General features: G+C 44.0%; 1 protein-coding gene across 4 annotated transcripts in view; it reads left to right on the top strand.

The window, feature by feature from the left end:
- The first annotated feature begins 796 nt into the window (after positions 1-796).
- Positions 797-21694, top strand: part of MED27 (mediator complex subunit 27) — a 161392-nt gene continuing 140494 nt past the window's right edge. The window contains exons 1-2 of one of the 4 annotated variants that reach the window (XM_044993166.1): positions 797-1123; positions 5754-5898. In XM_044993166.1, the coding sequence (XP_044849101.1) occupies positions 864-1123; positions 5754-5898 (405 nt within the window). In that variant the 5' untranslated portion in view covers positions 797-863. The remainder of the gene's footprint in view (positions 1124-5753; positions 5899-21694) is intronic. The other 3 variants (XM_044993164.1, XM_044993167.1, XM_044993165.1) reach the window with 3 other exon arrangements.

Raw genomic sequence — 21694 nt, 5'->3', positions numbered from 1 at the left:
ATGTAACGCAACCCGATATAACATGAATTCGGATATAACGCAGTAAAGCAGCACTCGGGGGTGGGGGCAGGACCGTGCACTCCGGCAGATCAAAGCAAGTTCGATATAATGTGGTTTCACCTATAACATGGTAAGATTTTTTGGCTCCTGAGAACAGCGTTATATTGGGGTAGAGGTGTATTTGCTTTATGATAACTTTTTTCCATTCTCCCTAAAGTAAATTTAGAGCTTATGAAAGGTATCAGACAGGCAGCACTGGGAATGAAGTTCTCTCCTAATCCACAAAACAGATACAGAATTGGCAGTTACAGTGCAGACCCCCCACTGACTCCCCGCCCTCCTACGTCCACCCCCACAGACCTCTCTACCCCAACACTGACTCCCCACCGAATACGTCCACCCGCACTGACCTCTCTACCCCTGGCTGACTCCTCACCTCTCTATACCCCCCACACTGACTCCCCACCGCCCTATGTCCACCCCCAGAGACCTCTCTACCCCCACACTGACTCCCCACCCCCCTACATCCACCCCCACAGACCTCTCTACCCCCTCACTGACTCCCCTCCTCTCTCTACCCCCACACTGACTCCCCGCCCTCCTACGTCCACCCCCACAGACCTCTCTACACCCTCACTGACTCCCCACCTCTCTCTACCCCCTCACTGACTCCCCGCCCTCCTACGTCCACCCCCAGACGCCTGTACCCCCTCACGCACACTGACTCCCCCACAGACTTCGCTAACCCTCCCTCCGGGACTACATTTCCCAGGCTGCCCTGGGCCGACGCGCCCCGTGGTCTTCCCGGCGCTTCTCGTTGCCAGGCGGGGGTGGGAGGCCCATTCGGCTGGCTGCGGGGTAAGATGGCGGAGGGGGTGCTGAGCCCCGGGGTGAACCTGGAGGCTTTCTCCCAGGCCATCGCCGCCATCCAGGCGCTGCGCTCCAGCGTCACCCGGGTGTTTGACTGCCTGAAGGACGGGATGCGGAACAAGGAGACGCTGGAGGGCCGCGAGAAGAGCTTCGTCGCCTGCTTCCAGGAGAGCCTGCACTCGGTCAGCCGGGACTTGAGGTGCGTGCGGGGCCGGCTGCCCGCCGTCAGGGGAACCGGCACGCTGGAGAGATGGTGGGCAGCGGCTCGGAGCCAGGTGTGAGTGGGGGGGAGCCACCCAGGGGCGGCGCGGGGGAGCAAGGGTGCCCCGAGGGGAGCTGGGGCCTGAGGCGGGAGCCTGGCTTCGCGGGAGGGAGGCTGGAAGGGGCACCCTCAGCTGGACCCAGCCCGTGAACCAGCGAGCCCCTGGGGCTCCCGCCTCGGGCGCGGCACCGTCCGTGTCACTCCTCTTTGCGCGGAAAAAGCGGGGAGAGAGATTGTAGCTAGGAAATGTGATTAGACGAGCACAGCAAGGTGGGTGGAGGGCTGGCCCTTGCCTTTCACTTCTGGCTTGAAACTGACTTGACTTGGAGTTGAACGTCCACTTAATTTGGTGGAAGCAAGCGTGTGTCAGGACTAGGGCCAGTGTGATGAACTGTTACAGGCGCAAATGTTTCCCCTGCAGCGTTTGAAATAAAATAAAATAAAAACCTCTTAGCATTAAGAACCTCAGAGTGAAACTGAGGGCAAGCGAGTGACACTGACTGAACAGAATCTGCCTTTTTAGGTTTAGACCATGAAAAAGTAAACAAAGAGCGTAAATAGAAGTAGATTATCAGAATTTTTTCTGTTTTAATAGGTGTTAGTAACTAACTTTGTTTGTATATAGTGTTTGATTTTAAAGTTAACAGCGTCTCTTTTAAAAGCTGCACTTCAAATTCATCCCGAAGGTTGAGTTTTAATAGGATGCATCAGAAACTGAGAGGTGGTGAGCCCAGTTATCAGTTGTGTGGCTTGTTCAGGTAGATTTCTAACAGCTCATCAGCAAGGGATATTATGGACTCACTGTTTCCTTGTATTCCCCTTCTGTCTATATCCATCTGTTGACTCTTGTTTTATATTTAGGCCCAAGTTCTCAGGGGTGTTTAAACACCTAACTGACCTAATTCCCACTGAAGTTCATGAGAGTAAGGCACCTAAATATCTTTGAGGATCTGGGCCTTAGTTTATCAACTCTTTTGGGCAGGGACTGTCTTTTTGTTCTGTTTGTACAGCACCTAGTGCCTAAGATTTCCAAAGGGGTCTGCACCTCCTTTTGAAGTTTTGTAGGGCTCCACAAATGAAAAAAAGGTAGAAAACCACTGACCTAAGTGAAAGAGGAGAAATTTGTGGGCTACACTAGTTTAACAAAAACGATGAGTACTTGGGGCACCTTAGAGACTAACACATTTATTTGGGTATAAGCTTTCGTGGGCTAAAAGTGGGTTTTAGACCGGGAAAGCTTATGCCCAAATAAATGTGTTAGTCTCTAAGGTGCCACAAGTACCCCTCATTGTTTTTGCTGATACAGACTAACACAGCTAGCACTCTGAAACTAGTTTAACAGTGATGCTAAACTTTGTTTGTAGGATAGGAAGCCATTGAAATTAAGATTTGGTGGGGAAAAATATATTTTTGTACAAACAACAAAAGTAACTCTCAACGAATGTACATTAATCTAAGTGACTGCTCCTATGCATCTGCTATTTTCATTTTAACATAGAACTGGATCCTGCAAAGGGATTGATAGTTATAATACAAGAAAGCTAGCTAAGAGCTACTTGAACAGATCCCTTTGCAAGATCAAGGCCTCTCTTTATTTGTTTTGTCAAGTGCAGTGCTGTAAAAGTTTTATAAATATTCATTTCACTGGCTCTAAACATTTAGTAACTTCTCTGTTGACTAGAGAAAGTCGTATAATTCTGAACGTGGGGTAACCAAGAACTCAGTCCAGACAAGTGATATTTTATTACTTACTGCTTCCCCCATACGAGCTGCTGTGTTGCACTTAAACCAATATGATCATACTGAGGCTGTGAAGGTAACTAGCTTCCTACTTGATTCCTTGTAAACACAAGAAAATTAAAGGTGCAGATAAATTGGAGGGCTTTCTCCACTACTTTGCTAAATTTCTATTTTGATAATACTCAGCTGACTTTTTTTTTCTTCTTCGCCTTCCACACATACGGAAACTGCACTTTGGGAAGTTCCAAAATTGTCTCAATTTTTTTTTTATTAGCCAACCAAATTTGATGACAGTGTCTGTCAGTAAGTTACCTGAAATATTTTCCTGTCTTGCATCTTAGCTAGAGAAGGTATTCTCGCCCACTTCTATAAATATCTAATTATTTTTTCTGAAGTTTGCAACATAATTGGATAGATATCATTTTTATTATTTATATAACGAGCAAAAGTAAGAGAGGTGCTTTAGACACATGATAGCATATTTAAATTACTGAATGAAACAAGGATCTTATCAAAAGCCTGTTGAAGTCAATGGACTTTGGATAATGCCATAAAAAGGCAATTTATGTTTAATGTTACTACTGTGAGTAATCCCACTTATTTCAGTTTGTCTACTTTCAGTAGTAAAGCTAGCACATGCCTAAATGTTTGCAGGAATGGAGCCTTAAGGTGGTGTGGGACATTTAAGTCTAAGTCAGAGGGAATGATAGTTAAGGCTACGTTTTTGTCACAGGTATTTTTAATAAAAGTCATGGGCAGTAAACAAAAATTCACAGCCCGTGACTTGTCCTTGACTTGTACTATATAGCTGTGACTAAAATTTGGGTGGGGGGCCGTGGGTACTCAGGGCAGTCCGGGGGCACTGCGGGTGCTGGGGGAGGTGACCCAGGACCCCTGCTGGTGCTAGGCGGGAGACAGGCCGTGGCGCATGGTCTGGGACCCCTGTTGGTGCTCAGGGTGGGAGGGGGGTTGGCGGGCCTGGCAGGCTCCCTACCCAGCGCCATGTGTCCCTGCAGCTCCCATTGGCTGGGAACCGCAGGTGCAGGCAGCACGCAGAGCCTTGTGGCTCTGCCTAGGAGCTTCAGGGCCATTCCAGTTGGAGCTGGGGAGCCTTGCACCCTCCAACCCCCTGCCCTTAGCCGCCCTCCCACACACCCAAACTGCTGCTGCTACCCAGGGGTTGCCTGGCTTGGGCAGTCCTTGAGCCAGCATTAGCCGCTGCAGAAGTCATGGAGGTCACGGAAAGTCATGGAATCCGTGACTTCCGTGACAGACTTGCAGCCTTAATGATAGTTTATGAAGAAGGATGATGTCGCAGCAGGGAAACTGCTTGGATCCCTTGACAGTTTGTTCCTTGATTTTTCAGTTTATGTTGATAAACAACCTTAACTAATGTTTAATCAAAGCTTTTGTATGTGATTTATTTTTTTTATATAGTATCCAAAAGTGAGGGAGGTGCTTTATAGGCATATATGACAACAGGTCCCTTTCCTAGAGAGCTGACAACCTAAATGGACAGAATACAGGCAAAGAGGAAAAGAATTGCAAAGGCAGTATTCCCCCCACTTTTAGTATTTTCCCTTTTTAATTTTTATATTTTTAAGTATATTATTGTTCTGCTTGTTCTTCAGCTTTGGATCCTTAATTTGGCTTCTCTCCTGCTAAGAATTTCTCAAATCACTGCATTAAGGGCTGAATCCTGCTCTTAATTCAGTAGGAGCTTTGCTGTTGGCTTCAGTGATAGCAGGATTCAGCTTTCACTCATCAAAGGAAAAGGCACCTGATTATGGCTGTCATTTGTAATATCACATTTCAGCACTATGGAAAGTTTCTGGGTTTATAAAGATTATGAGATATTTAAAATATGCATTAACTTTTTATCAGTAAATGTGATGTTTGATAAATGAGATGTAAGCAGCAAAAACTAAACTTAAGCACTATAGTAGGAATATTTTGTGGCAACAATAATAAACCACAGTGTTTCAGTTTAGTAGTATTTTATATAGATCTAGAAGTATGCATGGCATTTGTAAAAATGTGATACATCCCTGCCCTGAGAATTTATGAATTAGAGACTTCTTCCATACATTAATAAGCTGTTCAGGATGTGCTGCAGAATCAGGTTCTGCATTATTACCTCTGTTTATTTAAGGGAAAGAACTTTTAAGTTCCAATACCTTAATTAAATAGTGTGGGACCTGCCTACTTTAGAGAGGCCACCTCTCTGGCCATGTCTGGTGAAGACGTGCTAAATCGATGGGAGAGCGCTCTCCCATTGATTTGTGTACTCCATCTCCCCGAGAAGCGTAAGGGAAGTAGGCAGGAGAATGCCTTCCATCAACACAGGGCAGTGTAGACACCGCGGTAAGTGGATCTAGCTATGTTATACATATAACTGAAATAGTGTAACTTAGATCGATTTACTGTGGGAGTGTAGACCAGCCCCCTGTCTGCATGTTGTACTGCAGCAATTACAGGAAGGGAGGTGCTCAAGCTGGAGGGCTGTTGGCTCAAAGTGAGGGTGCTGCTTAAAGGGCATTCTCCAAGAGTGCCCCTGGTGTTTGGAATTTCTACCAACCCTGGTCTAAAACATTCTGAATCTTCAGGGCATGTTACAAAGCCCATCTGTTTACCCAGGTTTTTGGGGAGGGAGAAGTGTTGTTGTTTGGGGATGGGTCACTTGTGACTCTTTGGTTAATACTGGTGATTAAATGCTTGTCAAATTGCCTTGAGCTTTGGACAAGTTTTTAAATTTTTGTCTCAATTGATTTTTTTTTTAATTGTGAGATGTGTAAGGACCATATCTTACATACACACTTGATTGTTCACTCCACACTGTCTGCAGATCTTACATAAAAGGTGTTTGTTTTTCTACTTCTAGTGAGCTGGAACGTCTGAGCAATCTAGTAGGCAAACCATCTGAGAACCATCCTCTCCATAATAGTGGATTGTTGAGCCTAGATCCTGTACAGGACAAAACTCCTCTCTACAGTCAACTACTTCAGGCCTATAAATGGTCAAACAAGGTAAAAGATATGTATCAAATTTGCTAATGAATAGATCTTTTGTAGACTCTGAAGTAATTAAATAATAGGTGGGGTATTTGGTATGCATTGGTATATGATGTTTGGTCTGCTATAAAGGCAGAACCCTATATATTTCACATTATCAAGGCTGCAGAACTTATGAAACAGAATTTCAGCTTTAATTTATTTTAAAGTTTTTAATTCTTATGTTTGTGAAGATAATCTTCCAAATGTGAACGGATGTTGTATTGTCATTGTAATGGGGTATGGAGGGCCAGGTGGTCAAGCGGTTGGAACTCTTGACCGCCAGCCCCTTGCTTCCCTGGTCAAGGTGCTCAGTCTTTAAGTCAGTGGGGTAGGGGGACCCAGGCCCTCCCACTCCACCAGGTCCCAGCCCAGTGCCTTGTATGAGTCAACCCCTGAACAGGGGACCACCCAGCGGGGAGTCTATATCTACTGTCCTGTGTTACTTCCTATTGCTGTCTCTTCAGTTTGTGGGGTGGCTCTTATAATCCAAGTTGCTGTGGTGGCTTCTCTCTAAGTAGCGTCCCCTCATGGACCTTGGGTGGTGTCCTGCTGCGGTCCCAGATTCCTCTGGGCAGGGCAAACATAAGTTTGGCAGAGCCGGAACCCCATAAGGTCTCTGTGCTTTAGTCACCCAGTTATCTGCGGGGAGGGATAGCTCAGTGGTTTGAGCATTGGCCTGCTTAAACCCAGGGTTGTGAGTCCAATCCATGAGGGGGCCACTTAGGGATCTGGGGCAAAATCAGTACTTGGTCCTGCTAGTGAAGGCAGGGGGCTGGACTTGATGACCTTTCAAGGTCCCTTCCAGTTCTAGGAGATAGGATATCTCCGTTAATTTATTTATAATTTATCTCTTAGGCCTGCTGCTCTGAAGTCTTTCACAGTCTCTTTTAGCCAGGGAGACCATGCTTATTTCCTGCCTTGGCTGGCAGGCTTGTGATCCTTTCTCTCAGGTAGGGAGGCAGCTAGCTCCTGCCTCTTTGCCAGTCAGCCCTGAACTGAACCAGGTTCTCTCCTTTTCTTCCCCCTCCAGGCCTGGCGCTGGCTGCAGGTACAATGGGGCAGGACTAACTGGGCCCAAAGGTCCTCTTTAACCCCTTCTGTGCTGGCAGGCAGTTTCTTCACTTCATCAGAGTCATCTGCAGAACTGCCCACATTTCTCTTGGTGGGGTGTAACTCTGAAACCTAATAATAACTTTGTGTTGTCTATTCAAACTGGTCATTTTAGCACAAATATCCAGCTAATAATGCCCTTATTTGTCCTTGGAGGAAGTACGAGACTTTGTGGCAGAAGGCAGTAGGATGCTGAGGTGGAGAACTAGGAGTTCAAGTCCCTTCCAAACCTACTTCCGAGAGAGAAACTGGAGATGCATCCCTTTCCCATTGCCAAAAGCCTCACCTGCTTCCCATGCCTTCCCAAATGTCAAAACTGTCCCTTGTCTTGCAGCTGAAACCTCCTGCTTCACACCTCCCTGATAATTATTGGTGTGTACCTCTGTACTGTAAATATAAACATCTGTTCTATATTTACCACTTCTGGACTGTATAAATTAAATTGAATAGCAAAATAAACCCCACAAGGAATACTCTACTGATCATATTGTGAATTTTCATTTTTAATTCAATACAATCTTCTATTCTAATTTATCTGCAGTGCTGCAGAATTTCTAGTCTGATGCAAAACTCAGTATTAGTTTAATTTAAAGTTTGATTTCTTTTTTTTCCCCCCCCAAACTGATTTTTTCTGTTTAAAGTGTAGTTATCATCAGCAGTTTGACTTTCTTACTTAGCAGACCTACTTCCTGGGTATAGTCAGAGACATAAAACCCCCTTACTGAGTTTTGTTTTGTTGACAAATTTAAAATGAAATACAAAATCAAGCCCAACCCCTCTACTCAGGCTTGGGGACTTCCAGAGGGTTTTTCCAACCAAATGTTGCCAACCTGTTATACATACCTACTTACTTTACAAAGTATCTTTGTTTTAATAACAAAAATTACTTTGTACCCTTGTGAGCACTCCGGAGCCATTACAACTAGGGGAGAGTGTGAGGTTGATTTGTGTATGGCATTACTGATAAGAGATTCTGCAACTGGAACTTAGCTAATAATTCCGATGATGCACAAGAAAGAGCAGAATCCATCTCTTTTACATAGTTGTATTGGTTCTGTAGCAGTATCAGGAATAAAAAATAGCAAAAATTTTGGGTAGTAAAGTAAGCAGATATATGTTCCCAAAGTAGATGATTTCTTACTGGTGATGCCTGACCAAGAAAGACTTTCAGATTCCAGGATGAATTTAGAACGTGACTTTTTTCATTTGTAAACTGAGCAAATTGATCTAGTCTTATTAAGACCCATAGAGCCCCACTGTCATTTTTGCAATAATTTTTCAGAGTGCAAATGTATGTTAACATTTTATAAATTAGGTGGAATTTAGTGCTAATAGATACTTGTCTTTTTAGAGAGGGGATTTTTTTTTCTTTTTTTTAGTGGAAACATATTGTACAGATCTAGTCTATAATAAATAAATAAATTTTTGCATTTAACTAGTTATTGTCTGCTTGATGCATCTCTAAGCATTACTAACTTCCTTTCCTGAGTTTCTTGTAATCTGCAGTCACCTCCTGCTGTCTTTGCAGCACTTGGCAGTGGTATATAGATTACCCGTGTGACAGCTTTAGCCATCCAGTGGCTTTGCCTGTAGCTGCAAAGATTCTAATAGTGTTCAAGTATGCTGGTGCTTAATTTTTCTTCATTGATAAACGTGTTGTGAATAAATGTAATTAATATAACTTTAAAATATGTCTTTGGCCACCTTCTCTTCCTACTATATGTGTCCCCTGTTTGGAAGGGAAGTTTCGGTAGCAGTAATGTGTGGATGCACTTGCTCTGTCTGCATTTAATTTTTAATTTGTGACCCCCTTTGTGGGTTGCTTGTTGTATTTTTGATGAGATGAGATGAGGGCATTTCCCTCTCCCTTTTTCTTTTGATGGTTCATGCATTACTGATTACATGAATAATCACTTGGTTGCTTGTGGAAGATAAAGAGAGGTTGGCTGGCATGGGCGTGAGTGTGTGCGCGCGCGTGTGTGTGCGCTAGGGTAGGATTCCAAAAGACATCCATGAAGCACAGGGAAAGCACTTGTAAAAGCCTTCTGCTGTTGCATGGAGCCATACATACCCATTTAACTTTTACAACCATGGGAATTTAGGTAGTAGACTAATATAAATGATAAAATATCAAATAAGTGAATTATCTTTTGGGAGAAAAGTAGTGAAAATACACTATAAAGACATTTTACATTAATAGATTTGCAATACTTTGTGTGTGGGAATGTTTTATAGACCTTAACAGAAAATTCTAAATATTAAAATGGGAAATGAAGCTAAAATTGTCAAGGGAATCCTTAATTTTATCCATCAGTGTGAATGTGTATAACTGTGGTTAATGAATATTATGTGGAGGCTCACATTTCAAATGGCAATTAGTGTCTTAAGGCTTTGGCTTGGGGCCATGTATTTAGTTTATACTTAATAGTTGTGGTTTTTCAGAAGTTTACCCCAAGAACTTACTTTATTGTTCCCATGAACCACAAAACCAGTTCCTTCTAGACCTGAGCAGCTAAGGTTTGCCTGCTCTGGGGTTACAGAAGATTATAATGAAAGAATTAATTCTTTCCCTAGAGAAGAGTTATCTTGGCTGCTCTTTATTAACACCTGCTATCTTGATATTTACTTATTGTAGTTTTTGCATATGGTAAAGTTGTACATGTAATAGAGACAGCTGTGTTCTTTGGGAACACAAAACAGCTTGTTAAATGTATTAATTAAACTCACACATGAATCTTCAAAAGAACTTTACTTTTACAGGTGTTGCCTAGCAGAGCTTACAAATTTTAGCTGGTATAAACATTGAAAGTTGAAACTGATCATTTATAAGGGAGGAATTAGATGGCTTTTTGTTTGATTTGGCTAATGACTTATTGTTTTAAGTAATCACAGAAATCGTATAGCTCAATTGACTTAATTCCTGGTCCTAGATCTCATGGAGACAGGAGATGTCTCCATTAGTCAGTATTTAGGTCTAATATATGGAGTGATATATAATTTTTACCATTTCTTTAAGAATGGAAGCTAAGTTTTTAATTATAATTGAAGTACAGTAACTCCTCACTTAAAGTTGTCCCGGTTAACGTTGTTGTTGCTGATCAGTTAGGGAATGTGCTTGTTTAAAGTTGTGTGATGCTCCCTTCTAACGTCATTTAGCAGCTGCCTGCTTTGTCTACTGCTTACAGGAAGAGCAGCCCGTTGCAGCTAGCTGGTGGGGGCTTTGAACCAGGGTGGACCGGCAGCCTCCAATCAGCTCCCTGCTCCCCTAAGTTCCCTGTGCAGCAGCTGCCTGCAGTTCAGCTGTGTCCCTCCCCCCACTGCCATGTGCTGCTCCTGCCCTCTGCCTTGGAGCTGCTCCCCGAGACTCCTGCTTGCTGTGCCGGGATTGGGGGGAGGGAAGGAAGAGGGGGAGCTAATGTCAGGATGTCCCCCTGCTCCTGCACCCCACTTACCCCATCTTCCATAGAGCAGGGGGGACACACCAGGGCTGGTCTCAGCAAGCTGATCTAATTAACAAGGTGCTGTATTTAAGGGAAATGTGCATATCTCCCTCCATTCCTGCTGCCTTGCAGAGTGAGAGAGTTAACCCTTGAGGATCAGCCAATTGCTAGTTCATCATTTAGCAGTAAGGGAAATATCCCACCCTCTGACTCCTCCACCTCAGCCAAACTTCACAATCATCATCACTGTGTACCAGTATTTAAAACTTATACTGTGTGTGTGTGTGTACATATGTCTTTTGTCTGGTGGAAAAAAATTTCCCTGGACCCTAACCTCCTCATTTACATTAATTCTTATGGGGATATTGGATTTGCTTAACATCGTTTCGCTTAAAGTCGCATTTTTCAGGAACATACCTACAATGTTAAGTGAGGAGTTACTGTACCATTTCCCAAATTGACCTTCCTGTGCATTTTGATTTAACAAGAAAAGAATTAGGTATCTTCCTGTAGGTGAAATGCTGATCAGATGTTGATAAGTTATGGTGCTCCTTGGAGCCAGCAGGTATCCTTTTTTTTTTTCTTTTTTTGTTAGCACTCTTTGAGCTCTGCCTAATGATTAGAAATTTTCTGTTTCAGTGGACAGTTGCATTTTTGTACTTTGCTCTGCCAAGCAGTTTAGAAATCCAAGATTACAGTGAATGTTTCAAGGATCGTGGCATGTGCATGTGTGGTCTGATATTACTTAGACCACTCAGCACTTCACCTGCAGAATAATACTTTTCATTGTTTTCTAGTCTGCATCCCTGTATTACGTTAGAATTCACAGAAAAATCTTATGGGAAGATAGTACCGCAATTATAATTTTACACTTGAGGAACTGGTTAAAAGTCATTTAAGTTAGACTGAAATACTGACTAATACAGACATTTTATATCCATATATGTTTCATACAAAAATTATATTAAAATTACATTAAGGTGGCAAAGCCAAGTGTTCAAAAGTTAGGAAATGCCAGAATGAAGGTTGCCTGTGCAACCTTAACTCTAACTCCTTGTTTGTAAGCATTGGATTAGCTTTTAATTATATGATCATATACTATTTTTTACACAGCACCCTGCCTGATTCAGTGCAGAGACTGAGGCAACTGTTACTACTTATATTTATCATTCATTGTATACTCCCGTGTCTTATTTACTATAAGCTGTCCAAATACTGCACTGAGTATGGAATATTTTCATGGTTTTTTCTGTTGTGCTTTCAGATGTTAATGAATTCATCTTTACAACTTCCCTGTGAAGAAGGGAAATATTGTTATCCCCATTTTACAAGCAGGGAACTGAAGCACGTTGAGATTTAGGCCAAAATTTTCAAAAGTGCCTACTGACTTTGGGTGCCCTAGATGCTGGTAGCCTGAGTTTTCAGAGATGCAGAGCACTTGCAACTCCTATTGACTTCAGTTGGAATTGAGTGCTCAGCAGTCTTGAAAATTACACCCTAGGTAGGTATCTCAGGTAGAGCTTCCAAAAAATGAACAATCATTGACTACCTCTGCAGATTTTTTTTTAAATGACTAATCTAACATCACATCTGTGACAGAACTCTTTTTTTCTCCTGGATTTCAGTCCAGTGCCTTAATCGCAAGGCCTGTACGCCCCATCTTTCTGTTGAATAAATTTAACTTTCTGCTGCAAATGAGGCCAGGGACCTATGGATAACAGCTTCATTCACTAAGCAACTCTGCCTTCTGTGCTGTCCATTCTGTGCACTGAATGATGCAGTGGTCTTGTGGAAAAAAAAGTAGGTGATTGTCTAATTAAAGTCTGTTTTATAAGGTATACACAATTATATTGGATACATGACATCTAGGCTAATTTAATTTTAATCTATTAAAGCTTGTAATATAATAGCTATCATGCTGGTTGTAGCAATGTTTGAATTTGAAATACATTTAGCATCTTCTCTGAATGCTTGAGGTCCACCTCACTCTTTGAGTCGGATGTACCTTTGATCCTTCATCTGCTGCTTCTGTGAGTTTTATTGCTTGTTCTGTATATTTATCCATCCTCCTTGCCCTTAGGGTGTCATTTGTGTACCCTAGGCCTGTGCATGCCTGAGGCAATGCCTGTTAAGGTATATCCATTGATTCCATTGAAACAGTAAATGTGTTGCATACTGTATGTCGATGGGGTAGGTGAACACTTTCAGAGGAAAAATGCTTCTTATCTTAAAGGGACATTTTCAAGTAGTTAATGCCCAAGGTTTGACCTTCTTAAAATTAATCATCTGGTAGAGAATTTTTGCTGCTTTGAAGGGAGTGTGGAGAGGCACTATGTCTAACTAACCCTCATCAACCCCTATTCCTGGTGGTCTTAAAGTGGTATGGCTGCTCTGTAGCAGCAGACTTAAACATTGTTCCTGGAGTTGTTAAAATTAATCTTGCTAGTAACAAAATTCCTAATGCATAAACCAGAACGAAGTCTTGTAAACACTTTCAGCAGGGAAAGAAGTTGAATTTTCAGACTTTCAGTGGATGTTGCATACAGCAGTGTGTGTGGTGTGAAATTTTTGAAAGAAACAGCATATATTCAAGAGAATAATTACATATTTCACTTTGAATTAAAACACAGAAATAAAGCACTAGCCTATTCGACGGTGGTTTATATGATGCATTTTTTATTATGCCTAAAGTGATGCTTCCACATTTTCATTCTTGTGACATGTACAAGGATGGGTGGTGATGGTGGTAGTTAGAACAGAATCAAGATAGTATTACAAAATTCTGTTAATGGTATACTTGGGGAGGCAATATTATGTAGTAGTTAGAACAAGTGACTTGAAATCAGAGTTCTGAAATCTGCCACTGACTGGTTGTATGATTTAAGGCAGATTACTTAATTGCTCAGTTTAACCATCTGTATAAGGAAGATTATAGCTACTAGACCTTGAGATGTAATTGATATGTGTAAAGCATTATAAGATCCTTAAATAAAGGGTGGTGTGCAAGTGCAAATTATTAGGAATTCATTTTAAAACACAAGCTTCTCTAATACAGAGTGTGAAGTTAAATTGAACCAAGATAGAAAATATTACTGTTAATCTGCGTATTGGACTTGAGAAACTATTGACATGTTGTAGGTTTAATATTTATTTGATGATTTTCTTTCTAAAATGCTTACATTATTTTATCCATAGTATTTTACAGAAATGTAAATATCTAACTTTAGTGTTAATAACCATTAATGAGTTAAAATGATTTTGTCACTTGAGAAAAGAGAAATTACATGTTCCTTTTCTGTTTATTAAATTACCTTGTTTCCTTCTAAATTAGTTGTGTAGATTGTGTTAGTTGCACGCCTCAAAAAGGAAATCAATAGAGCCTTATAGAGATATTCCAGACTTGTTAGGCTATCCTTGGTAGCTTACTATCGATTAGACACAAATATTGGGCTTAACGGCAATAAAATGCCATTAAATGTTAACCATAATACTAGAGGAACACTGTTGAGGTAATTTTTTTCTTCTTGATTGTAAAGTGAAGCACTCATTCCAAGGAACATTAATTTTAATTGCTGGATGCGCTCAAACATTTTGAATTTAATGCAGTTTTACAGTAGTATGGGCAATGTAACTGAATTATTATGTTGGCAGTTCTTTGGAAACTGGCATATAGCCAAGAGGTTGTACATTAGGGACTTCATCCTATAGAAATGCAGGGTTGTAATGTTTTGACATGCTGTTATGGGGGATCCAGCTTTTTCTATAGAGATTTCATTCATCCAAAGGGGAAACGTTTTCCTTTCAAACCTATTGTAACATCAGCTGGGTGATACATGTGCCTGACATATTGAGGAAACTTTATTATGATAGCTTGACTGTCTGGGAACTAATTGCTGAAGTCCAGTGCTTCTGAAGGTTACTCTTGAAGAGCTATCTTTGCTGTTCAGGATACAAATGGTAATGTCATAGTAGATTTTTGGCTCTTGACATACTTGATGAGCAGGATGGTTGTCCAGAAAAGTGCCTGTTTAGGGGAAAGATTTTAAATGATCCAACCTTGGAGTTGGTACTCCAGTCAATGGAGGAGCAGTTGACAGTAACACCAGTAGAGCTTAAACACTTATGTTGGTAGGATCTTATGGTTAAGACATAGACTAGGAGTTTGGGCCCTTGGATTCCATTCTTGCCTTGCTTGCTAATTTTCTTTGTAACCTTGGACATGTCACCAAAATCTCAGGGCCTCAACTTTCTCAAGTGTAAAATGATATAATAATACTTAGCCAACTTCCTGGGAGAGTTTTGAGTCTAAATGTGTGTAAAGTGCATTGAAATCCTTGTGCAGAAGACACTATATAGATGCCAAGTATTATCCAGTTAGTCACTAATCTTCTTCATTTGTCTGGCAGCTTGAAAAATGCCCTTCTGGGTTTCTAATTCTTTACAGTTTTAGGCAAATGTTTTGGTGAAATGCCTTTAGTCTTCTGAATTCAATTTTCTGAATATTCTGACTTTGAAAGGTTTAGGGAAGAGATGATGATCTTATCCCATCCAACTGCCATAGGTATGGTTCCTTTGTGTTCTACCAGTGGGATGTTAGTGCTATTATTCCTAGATTTGACTCAGTGACCAGCAGAGGGATGGCAAAATTCAGGTGGAGCATAAATTCTCTTGCTGATTTCAGTGTTAGTGGGTAACATGGAGGGAAGACCATCAGATAAAATGTGTTTATGCCAGAAATTGTCAATAACTTTGCAATAACAAAAATGTCACAGGAGGAGGAAAAATAATTGGCTAAAGGGTCACCAAGATTCTAAGGGATTTTTTATAAAAGTGAGAAAATTATTTGAAAAATTACTGTGATGATCATTCAAGAGGGTGGTGGAGGTGGCGGGGGAAGCTGGGAATTGCTGAGTATAGTGCAGTATTTACTCTTCCTAGAAAAAACACCTGCTAAAGCAGCAATTGGGGAAGAAAGAGGCATGTAGGAAGAGTAGGACTAAATCAGTTATGCCCATCTATTTTTGGTGAAGGATCATTTTTAGTGATTGATACAGTAGATTGGAAGTCAGGTCTCCTGTGTTCGCTCCTAACTCTGCTTCTGACTTGCTGTGTGATCTTGAGCAAATCACTTAATCTCTTTGGGATCCTGTTACCTACCTACTTCATTGGCACTGAGGCTTAATTCATCCCTCTAAAGCACTGAGACAATCCGCTCTGGAGTGTATATATAACTACAAAATATCATTCTCTGACATCTGATAAATCATTTAAAACAAACAGAAACAAATTTAAAGGGAAAGAAATTCTTAACTTCACATGAACATTGAAATACATGGTGGCTACTGTTGAAAAGTGCACAGGCTCCTGCTCAACAAGATAGTGCATTGTAATGAAAATTCCCAGCAGGAGACTAGTTACAAAACCAAGAAACTTCTTGAATGAGCCTTTTGTCTCTGAGCATTGCAGGACAATGGGATTCACAGCATTGGTTAAAATCACGGGAAAATTTGTTTAATCTGTATGAGCTAAATATGTGACTAGGTATAAATATTTTGTGTTTCACAAAATAGGAATCACCTAGTCCAGGTCTCATCAACCAGTTATTCTGGGAATGTCCGCTGCAGAGGGACCACCTATGTTGCAATGTTTAGGCACAATGAGGGTGAGTTAATAGCAGCCATAACTCAGAACTGCCTGGCCTTCCTGACGGTCTGTTTTTTAACATTAAGGTTCCCATATCCTCCTTTATGGTGAGTTTAATGTATTCTGGATTGTAGAATCTATTGTTGCAGTTGATGTCCCACAGATATCATGCTTTTGTAATGTGTGCACCACTGTGCTTTTCCTCTGCACACAGGAACCTGCTAGCTCATATTTTGTGTTCTCTAAGGTGCTTTCTCAGGGCTGACTGCAGCATGGCCTTAAGAAAAATGATGAGTCTCTGAGGCCTTGTCTACACTACAAGACTATTTCGAATCAACTTAGTTCGAATTTGTGGATTCGACCTTATGAAGTCGAATTTGTGTATCCATACTAAATACACTAATTCGAATTTCTGAGTCCACATTCACGGGGCCAGCGTCGACTTTGGAAGCGGTGCACTGTGGGAAGCTATCCCACAGTTCCCGCACTCCCCGCTGCCCATTGGAATGCTGGGTAGAGCTCGCAATGCCTGCTGGGGGAAAAATGTGTCGAGGGTGGTTTTGGGTAACTGTCATCATTCAACCGTCACTCACAAACGCCCTCCCTCCCTGAAAGCGCCGGCGGGAAATCTGTTCGCGCACTTTTCTGGTCGGTTACAGCGCGGACGCCACAGCACTGAGAGCATGGAGCCCGCTGCGATCATCGCTGCACTTATGGCCGTTGTCAACTCCTCGCACCTTATCGTCCACCTGTGCAACAGTCAGCTACTGAGAAATCGGGCGAGGAGGCTCCGGCAGCGCGGTGAGGAGAGTGGCGCAGACCTCTCAGAAAGCAGGGTACGCCGGGCAGTGGAGATCATGGTGGCAATGGGTCAAGTTCATGGTGTGGAACGGCGATTCTGGGCCCGGGAAACAAGCACGGACTGGTGGGACCGCATAGTGCTGCAGGTCTGGGATGAATCACAGTGGCTGCGAAACTTCAGGATGCGTAAGGGCACTTTCCTTGAACTCTGTGACTTGCTGGCCCCTGCCCTGAAGCGCCAGGACACCCGGATGCGAGCAGCCCTGAGTGTGCAGAAGCGAGTGGCCATAGCCCTCTGGAAACTTGCCACGCCAGACAGCTACCGGTCAGTAGCGAACCACTTTGGCGTGAAATCTACCGTGGGGGTTGCTGTGATGCAAGTAGCCCACGCAATCGTTGAGCAACTGCTCTCAAAGGTAGTGAACCTGGGAAACGTTCAGGTCATCATAGACGGCTTCGCCGCGATGGGATTCCCAAACTGCGGTGGGGCTATAGATGGGACTCACATCCCTATCCTGGCACCGGCCCACCAGGCCAGCGAGTACATTAACCGAAAGGGCTACTTTTCCATGGTGCTGCAAGGACTAGTGGACCATAGGGGACGTTTTACCAACATCAACGTCGGGTGGGCGGGCAAGGTTCATGACGCGCGTGTGTTCAGGAGCTCTGGTCTCTTTAGACTCCTCCAGGCAGGTACTTTCTTCCCGGACCACAAAATAACGGTTGGGGATGTGCAGATGCCTACAGTGATCCTCGGGGACCCAGCCTACCCGCTAATGCCCTGGCTCATGAAGCCCTATACAGGCGCCCTGGACAGTGAGAAGGAACTCTTCAACTACCGGCTAAGCAAGTGCAGAATGGTGGTGGAGTGTGCTTTCGGACGTCTCAAGGGGAGATGGCGGAGCTTACTCACTCGCTCGGACATCAGCGAAAAGAATATCCCCGTAGTTATTGCTGCTTGCTGTGTGCTGCACAATCTGTGTGAGAGCAAGGGCGAGGCCTTTTTGTCCGGATGGGAGGTTGAGGCAAATCGCCTGGCTGCAGTTTACGCTCAGCCAGACACCCGTGCTGAGAGAATATCCCAGCGGGAAGCGCTCTGTATCCGGGAGGCTTTGAAAGCAAGTTTCCTCGGAGATCAGGGTAACCTATGACTCTCCACTTGCTTTCAAGAGAAACTGACCCTGGGCCTGTGTCAGTTTGTGTCGATTTGGATCTGCGGCTACATGCCTTGTTCTCCAAGTTTCCCCCACTTCCAAAGCACGTTTTTAAGCAAAGTAATTGTTACACTCATTATTAATAAATCTTTCTTTTACTTTGCATTTCTGTTCTGGTGTTGAGACATGGACGCATACTGTGCTGGGCACGGTGTGCACTGACGTACAGACCGCTTCCTCCATAGAGGACTGACATCCTCCTGCTCCTACATAGGTCTCTGGGGTGGGGACGGATGACAGTGGTTCTGCATGAAGGGAAGGGTTAGCAGCAAGGAGCGAGAGCTGCCTTCTTAGCATAGGCGTATGGATGACGGCAGAGGGCTGCGGTTATCTGCGTGGGAAGGGGTGATGGTGTGGGAGAAGGGTGACTATCTGTCCGTGGATGAGGGCTCTGGTTGGGGCTCAGGGCAGCGGATAGGCTCGTGGATCCGTTGCAAGTGCATCGTAAGGGCAGCCTGCCTTCACAGTAATGGCGTGACAGGCGCTAGGACCCTGGACAATTATACACATTACGAAATGAACAGGGGCAGCATACACAACACAGAATGACCCTGGTGCCTACTGACTGCAGTGTGTGTGTGCCCCGCAGTTGATCCTTTCCCCAAGTCTGTACCCTGGTACTGTAGGCTATACCGTGCAAGTATGAAACCCCTGTCCACCCCATACACCGAAAAATCCTCTGACAGGAAAGACATGACGGAAACAGTGATTAACAGCAAACAGCTTTTATTAATCTAATAAACAGTGGGGGGATGAACCTTGGATTTGGGACTGGCTGAGCCTATAAAGGAAGCACTTCTACAAATTTCTAACGTGAGAAGTGCGGGGTACACGGCCGCTCTGCTCTGGTTCAGTGACAGTTCTCACGTCCTCTACCACCCCTCCGTCTTGTACTTTTGGGTGAGGGGGGGCCAGGACTTCTTGGCTGGTGAGGGCGATTGCAGAGACACTGCAGGGGGGCCCTGTCCTCCAGCCTGTGGTCCTGCAGGACATCAACAAGGCGACGAAGCGTGTCCGTTTGTTCCTTCATGAGACCAAGTAGCGTTTGGGTGGTCTGCTGGTCTTCCTGCCGCCACCTATCCTCACGTTCCATGAGTGTGCGATGCTCACATAGGGTCTCCCTCCAGTGTTTCTGCTCTGCAGCCTCTGCTCGGGAGCAGACCATCAGTTCAGCGAACATGTCGTCCCTAGTCTTCTTCTTTCGCCGTCTAATCATTGCCAGTCTCTGCGAGGGGGATGCCTGGGCAGTCCGGGAAGGACCCGAAGCTGTGTGATGGGGAAAGTTAGTGATTTCCTTGTACAGATACATTTTCGCGAACAGTGAACACCGTCTAGTCAATTTCCATGAAGAAGACCGTACCGGACAACAAGTGTCACGTGGTCTCCAGAGAAGCACAACATTTTGGCCTACGCTCTGATTGGCTGCGCCATTGCACAGGAGAGCGGAGAAGTCGGGAGAGAGAGCAGAATCCCTCTAGCAGAGAGTCCTGGTAAGCCTTACAGTACATTATGCTTATCAGTTAACGGATAGCTGTGCCGTCGTGCTAACGGCAATCTGGAAATCAGATACTATGACCCTTTTGCAGCCACTCCCGACACTGCAGGGGAAAGATCAATCTATGCTTTTCCTGTGTGGCCTACAGCACGTGGCTGCTAAGCGCGGGGCTTTGTTATGCAAAGTATAAGTAAACCATTAAGAACAGTAACTATTCGCTAATTGCCCTAATTAGATGCAGCACTTCAGTAACGAGATTACCCTGAGGCGTGTCTCTCGAGTGCAGAAAGAAAGGATGTTAAGGGAAGCACTTCACCGACCGGGACCCTACGCGGCCATGCTGGTAGAGGCGATGGTTCCCCTGTATCTGAGGATGTCGTGGCGTGGAAGAGTGAGCTTCACCGGAGGACCAAATAGGGCACCTCTTCCTCGAAACCTCCTGCGGAGGGTATTTGAGGAACTGTTTGAAGCATTTGTGGAATTGTCCATGGAGGACTATTGTTCCATCCCAATCTGTGTAGACCTACTGTTCGTTTAGTTTCCCTTTAAAAAGTTTTAGATATAGTATTTATAGATAGAATTTATATTTTTGGTATACATGTTTTCGAGCAAATAAATATTTTCTTGTTTATACGACTTACCGCCTGATCCTTCCCCTGACTCTGAGTCCGGGTTCACGGCCGGTGAGGGTTGGTAGGGGATCTCTGTGAGGGTGAGGAACAGATCCTGGCTGTCAGGGAAAGCGGCATTGTGTTCGCTGTCGCCTGCGCCTTCCTCCACGGACCCTTCGTCGTCTTGCCCATCGGCGAACATCGAGTAGGAACTGTCCTGGCTCACTATGCCATCCACTGAGTCCACGGTCAGTGGTGGGACAGTGGTGGCAGACCCACCGAGAATGGCATGCAGTGCCTCGTAGAAGCGGCATGTCTGGGGCTGTGCTCCGGAGCGTCCGTTTGCCGCTCTGACTTTTTGATAGCCTTGCCTCAGGTCCTTGACTTTCACGCGGCACTGCATCGCATCCCGGCTGTATCCTTTCTGTGTCATGGCTTGGGAGACCTTCTCGAAGGTCTTTGCATTACGCTTGTTGGAGCGCAGCTCCGACAGCACAGACTCCTCGCCCCACACAGCGATCAGATCCTGGACTTCCCGGTCTGTCCATGCTGGGGATCTCTTTCTATTCTTGCATTGGGCTGACTCCTCTGCTGGAGAGCTCTGCATCGTTGCAGGTGCTGCGGAGCTCGCCCCGATGTCCAGCCAGGACGTCAGATTCAAAGTGCCCAGACAGGAAAATGAATTCAAATTTTCCCGGGTCATTTCCTGTGTGGCTGGTCAGAGAATCCAAGCTCCGACTGCTGTCCAGAGCGTCAACAGAGTGGTGCACTGTGGGATAGCTCCCGGAGCTACTAAGTTCGATTTGCATCCACACCTAGCCTAATTCGAGCTAGCAAGTGCGAATTTAGCGTTACTCCACCTGTCGGGGTGGAGTACCAAATTCGAACTAAGGAGCCCCCTAGTTCGAATTAAATGGCTTCCTGGTGTGGACGGTTGAGCGATTAGTTCGAATTAACGCTGCTAAATTCGATTTAAGATCCTAGTGTAGACCAGGCCTGAGGGTGCTAGCCAGTACAACTTGTTCTTTGATTAATGTATCTAATCTAACTATCTTGTTATCAACCTGAGAGGGTAATTTATTCACAAATTACCCTTTAAACATAAAGGCGTCTCTCAGATAAGCACCATATTGATCCTTTACAGAAGATCCATAGTACACCTCTACCCTGATATAATGCTGTCCTCAGGAGCCAAAAAATCTTACCGTGTTATAGGTGAAACCATGTTATATCGAACTTGCTTTGATCTGCCGGAGTGCGCAGACCCGCCCCCCCTACCCCCGCCCCCGGAGCACTGCTTTACCATGTTGTATTCTAATTCATGTTATATTGGGTCGCATTATGTCGGGGTAGAGGTGTATTTGTTCAACAGATGTGTGCATGAGAGAGAGAGAATGTTACAGCAACAACACTGGTTTAGAAATTAAAATTCTAGCATTTATCAAAAAACTTGAG

This window comes from Mauremys mutica, chromosome 18 (assembly GCF_020497125.1).
Source record: "Mauremys mutica isolate MM-2020 ecotype Southern chromosome 18, ASM2049712v1, whole genome shotgun sequence".
Lineage (NCBI taxonomy): Eukaryota > Metazoa > Chordata > Testudines > Geoemydidae > Mauremys > Mauremys mutica.
The sequence above is the reverse complement of the archived record's forward strand: the minus strand, read 5'-3'. Positions and strand labels throughout refer to the sequence as shown.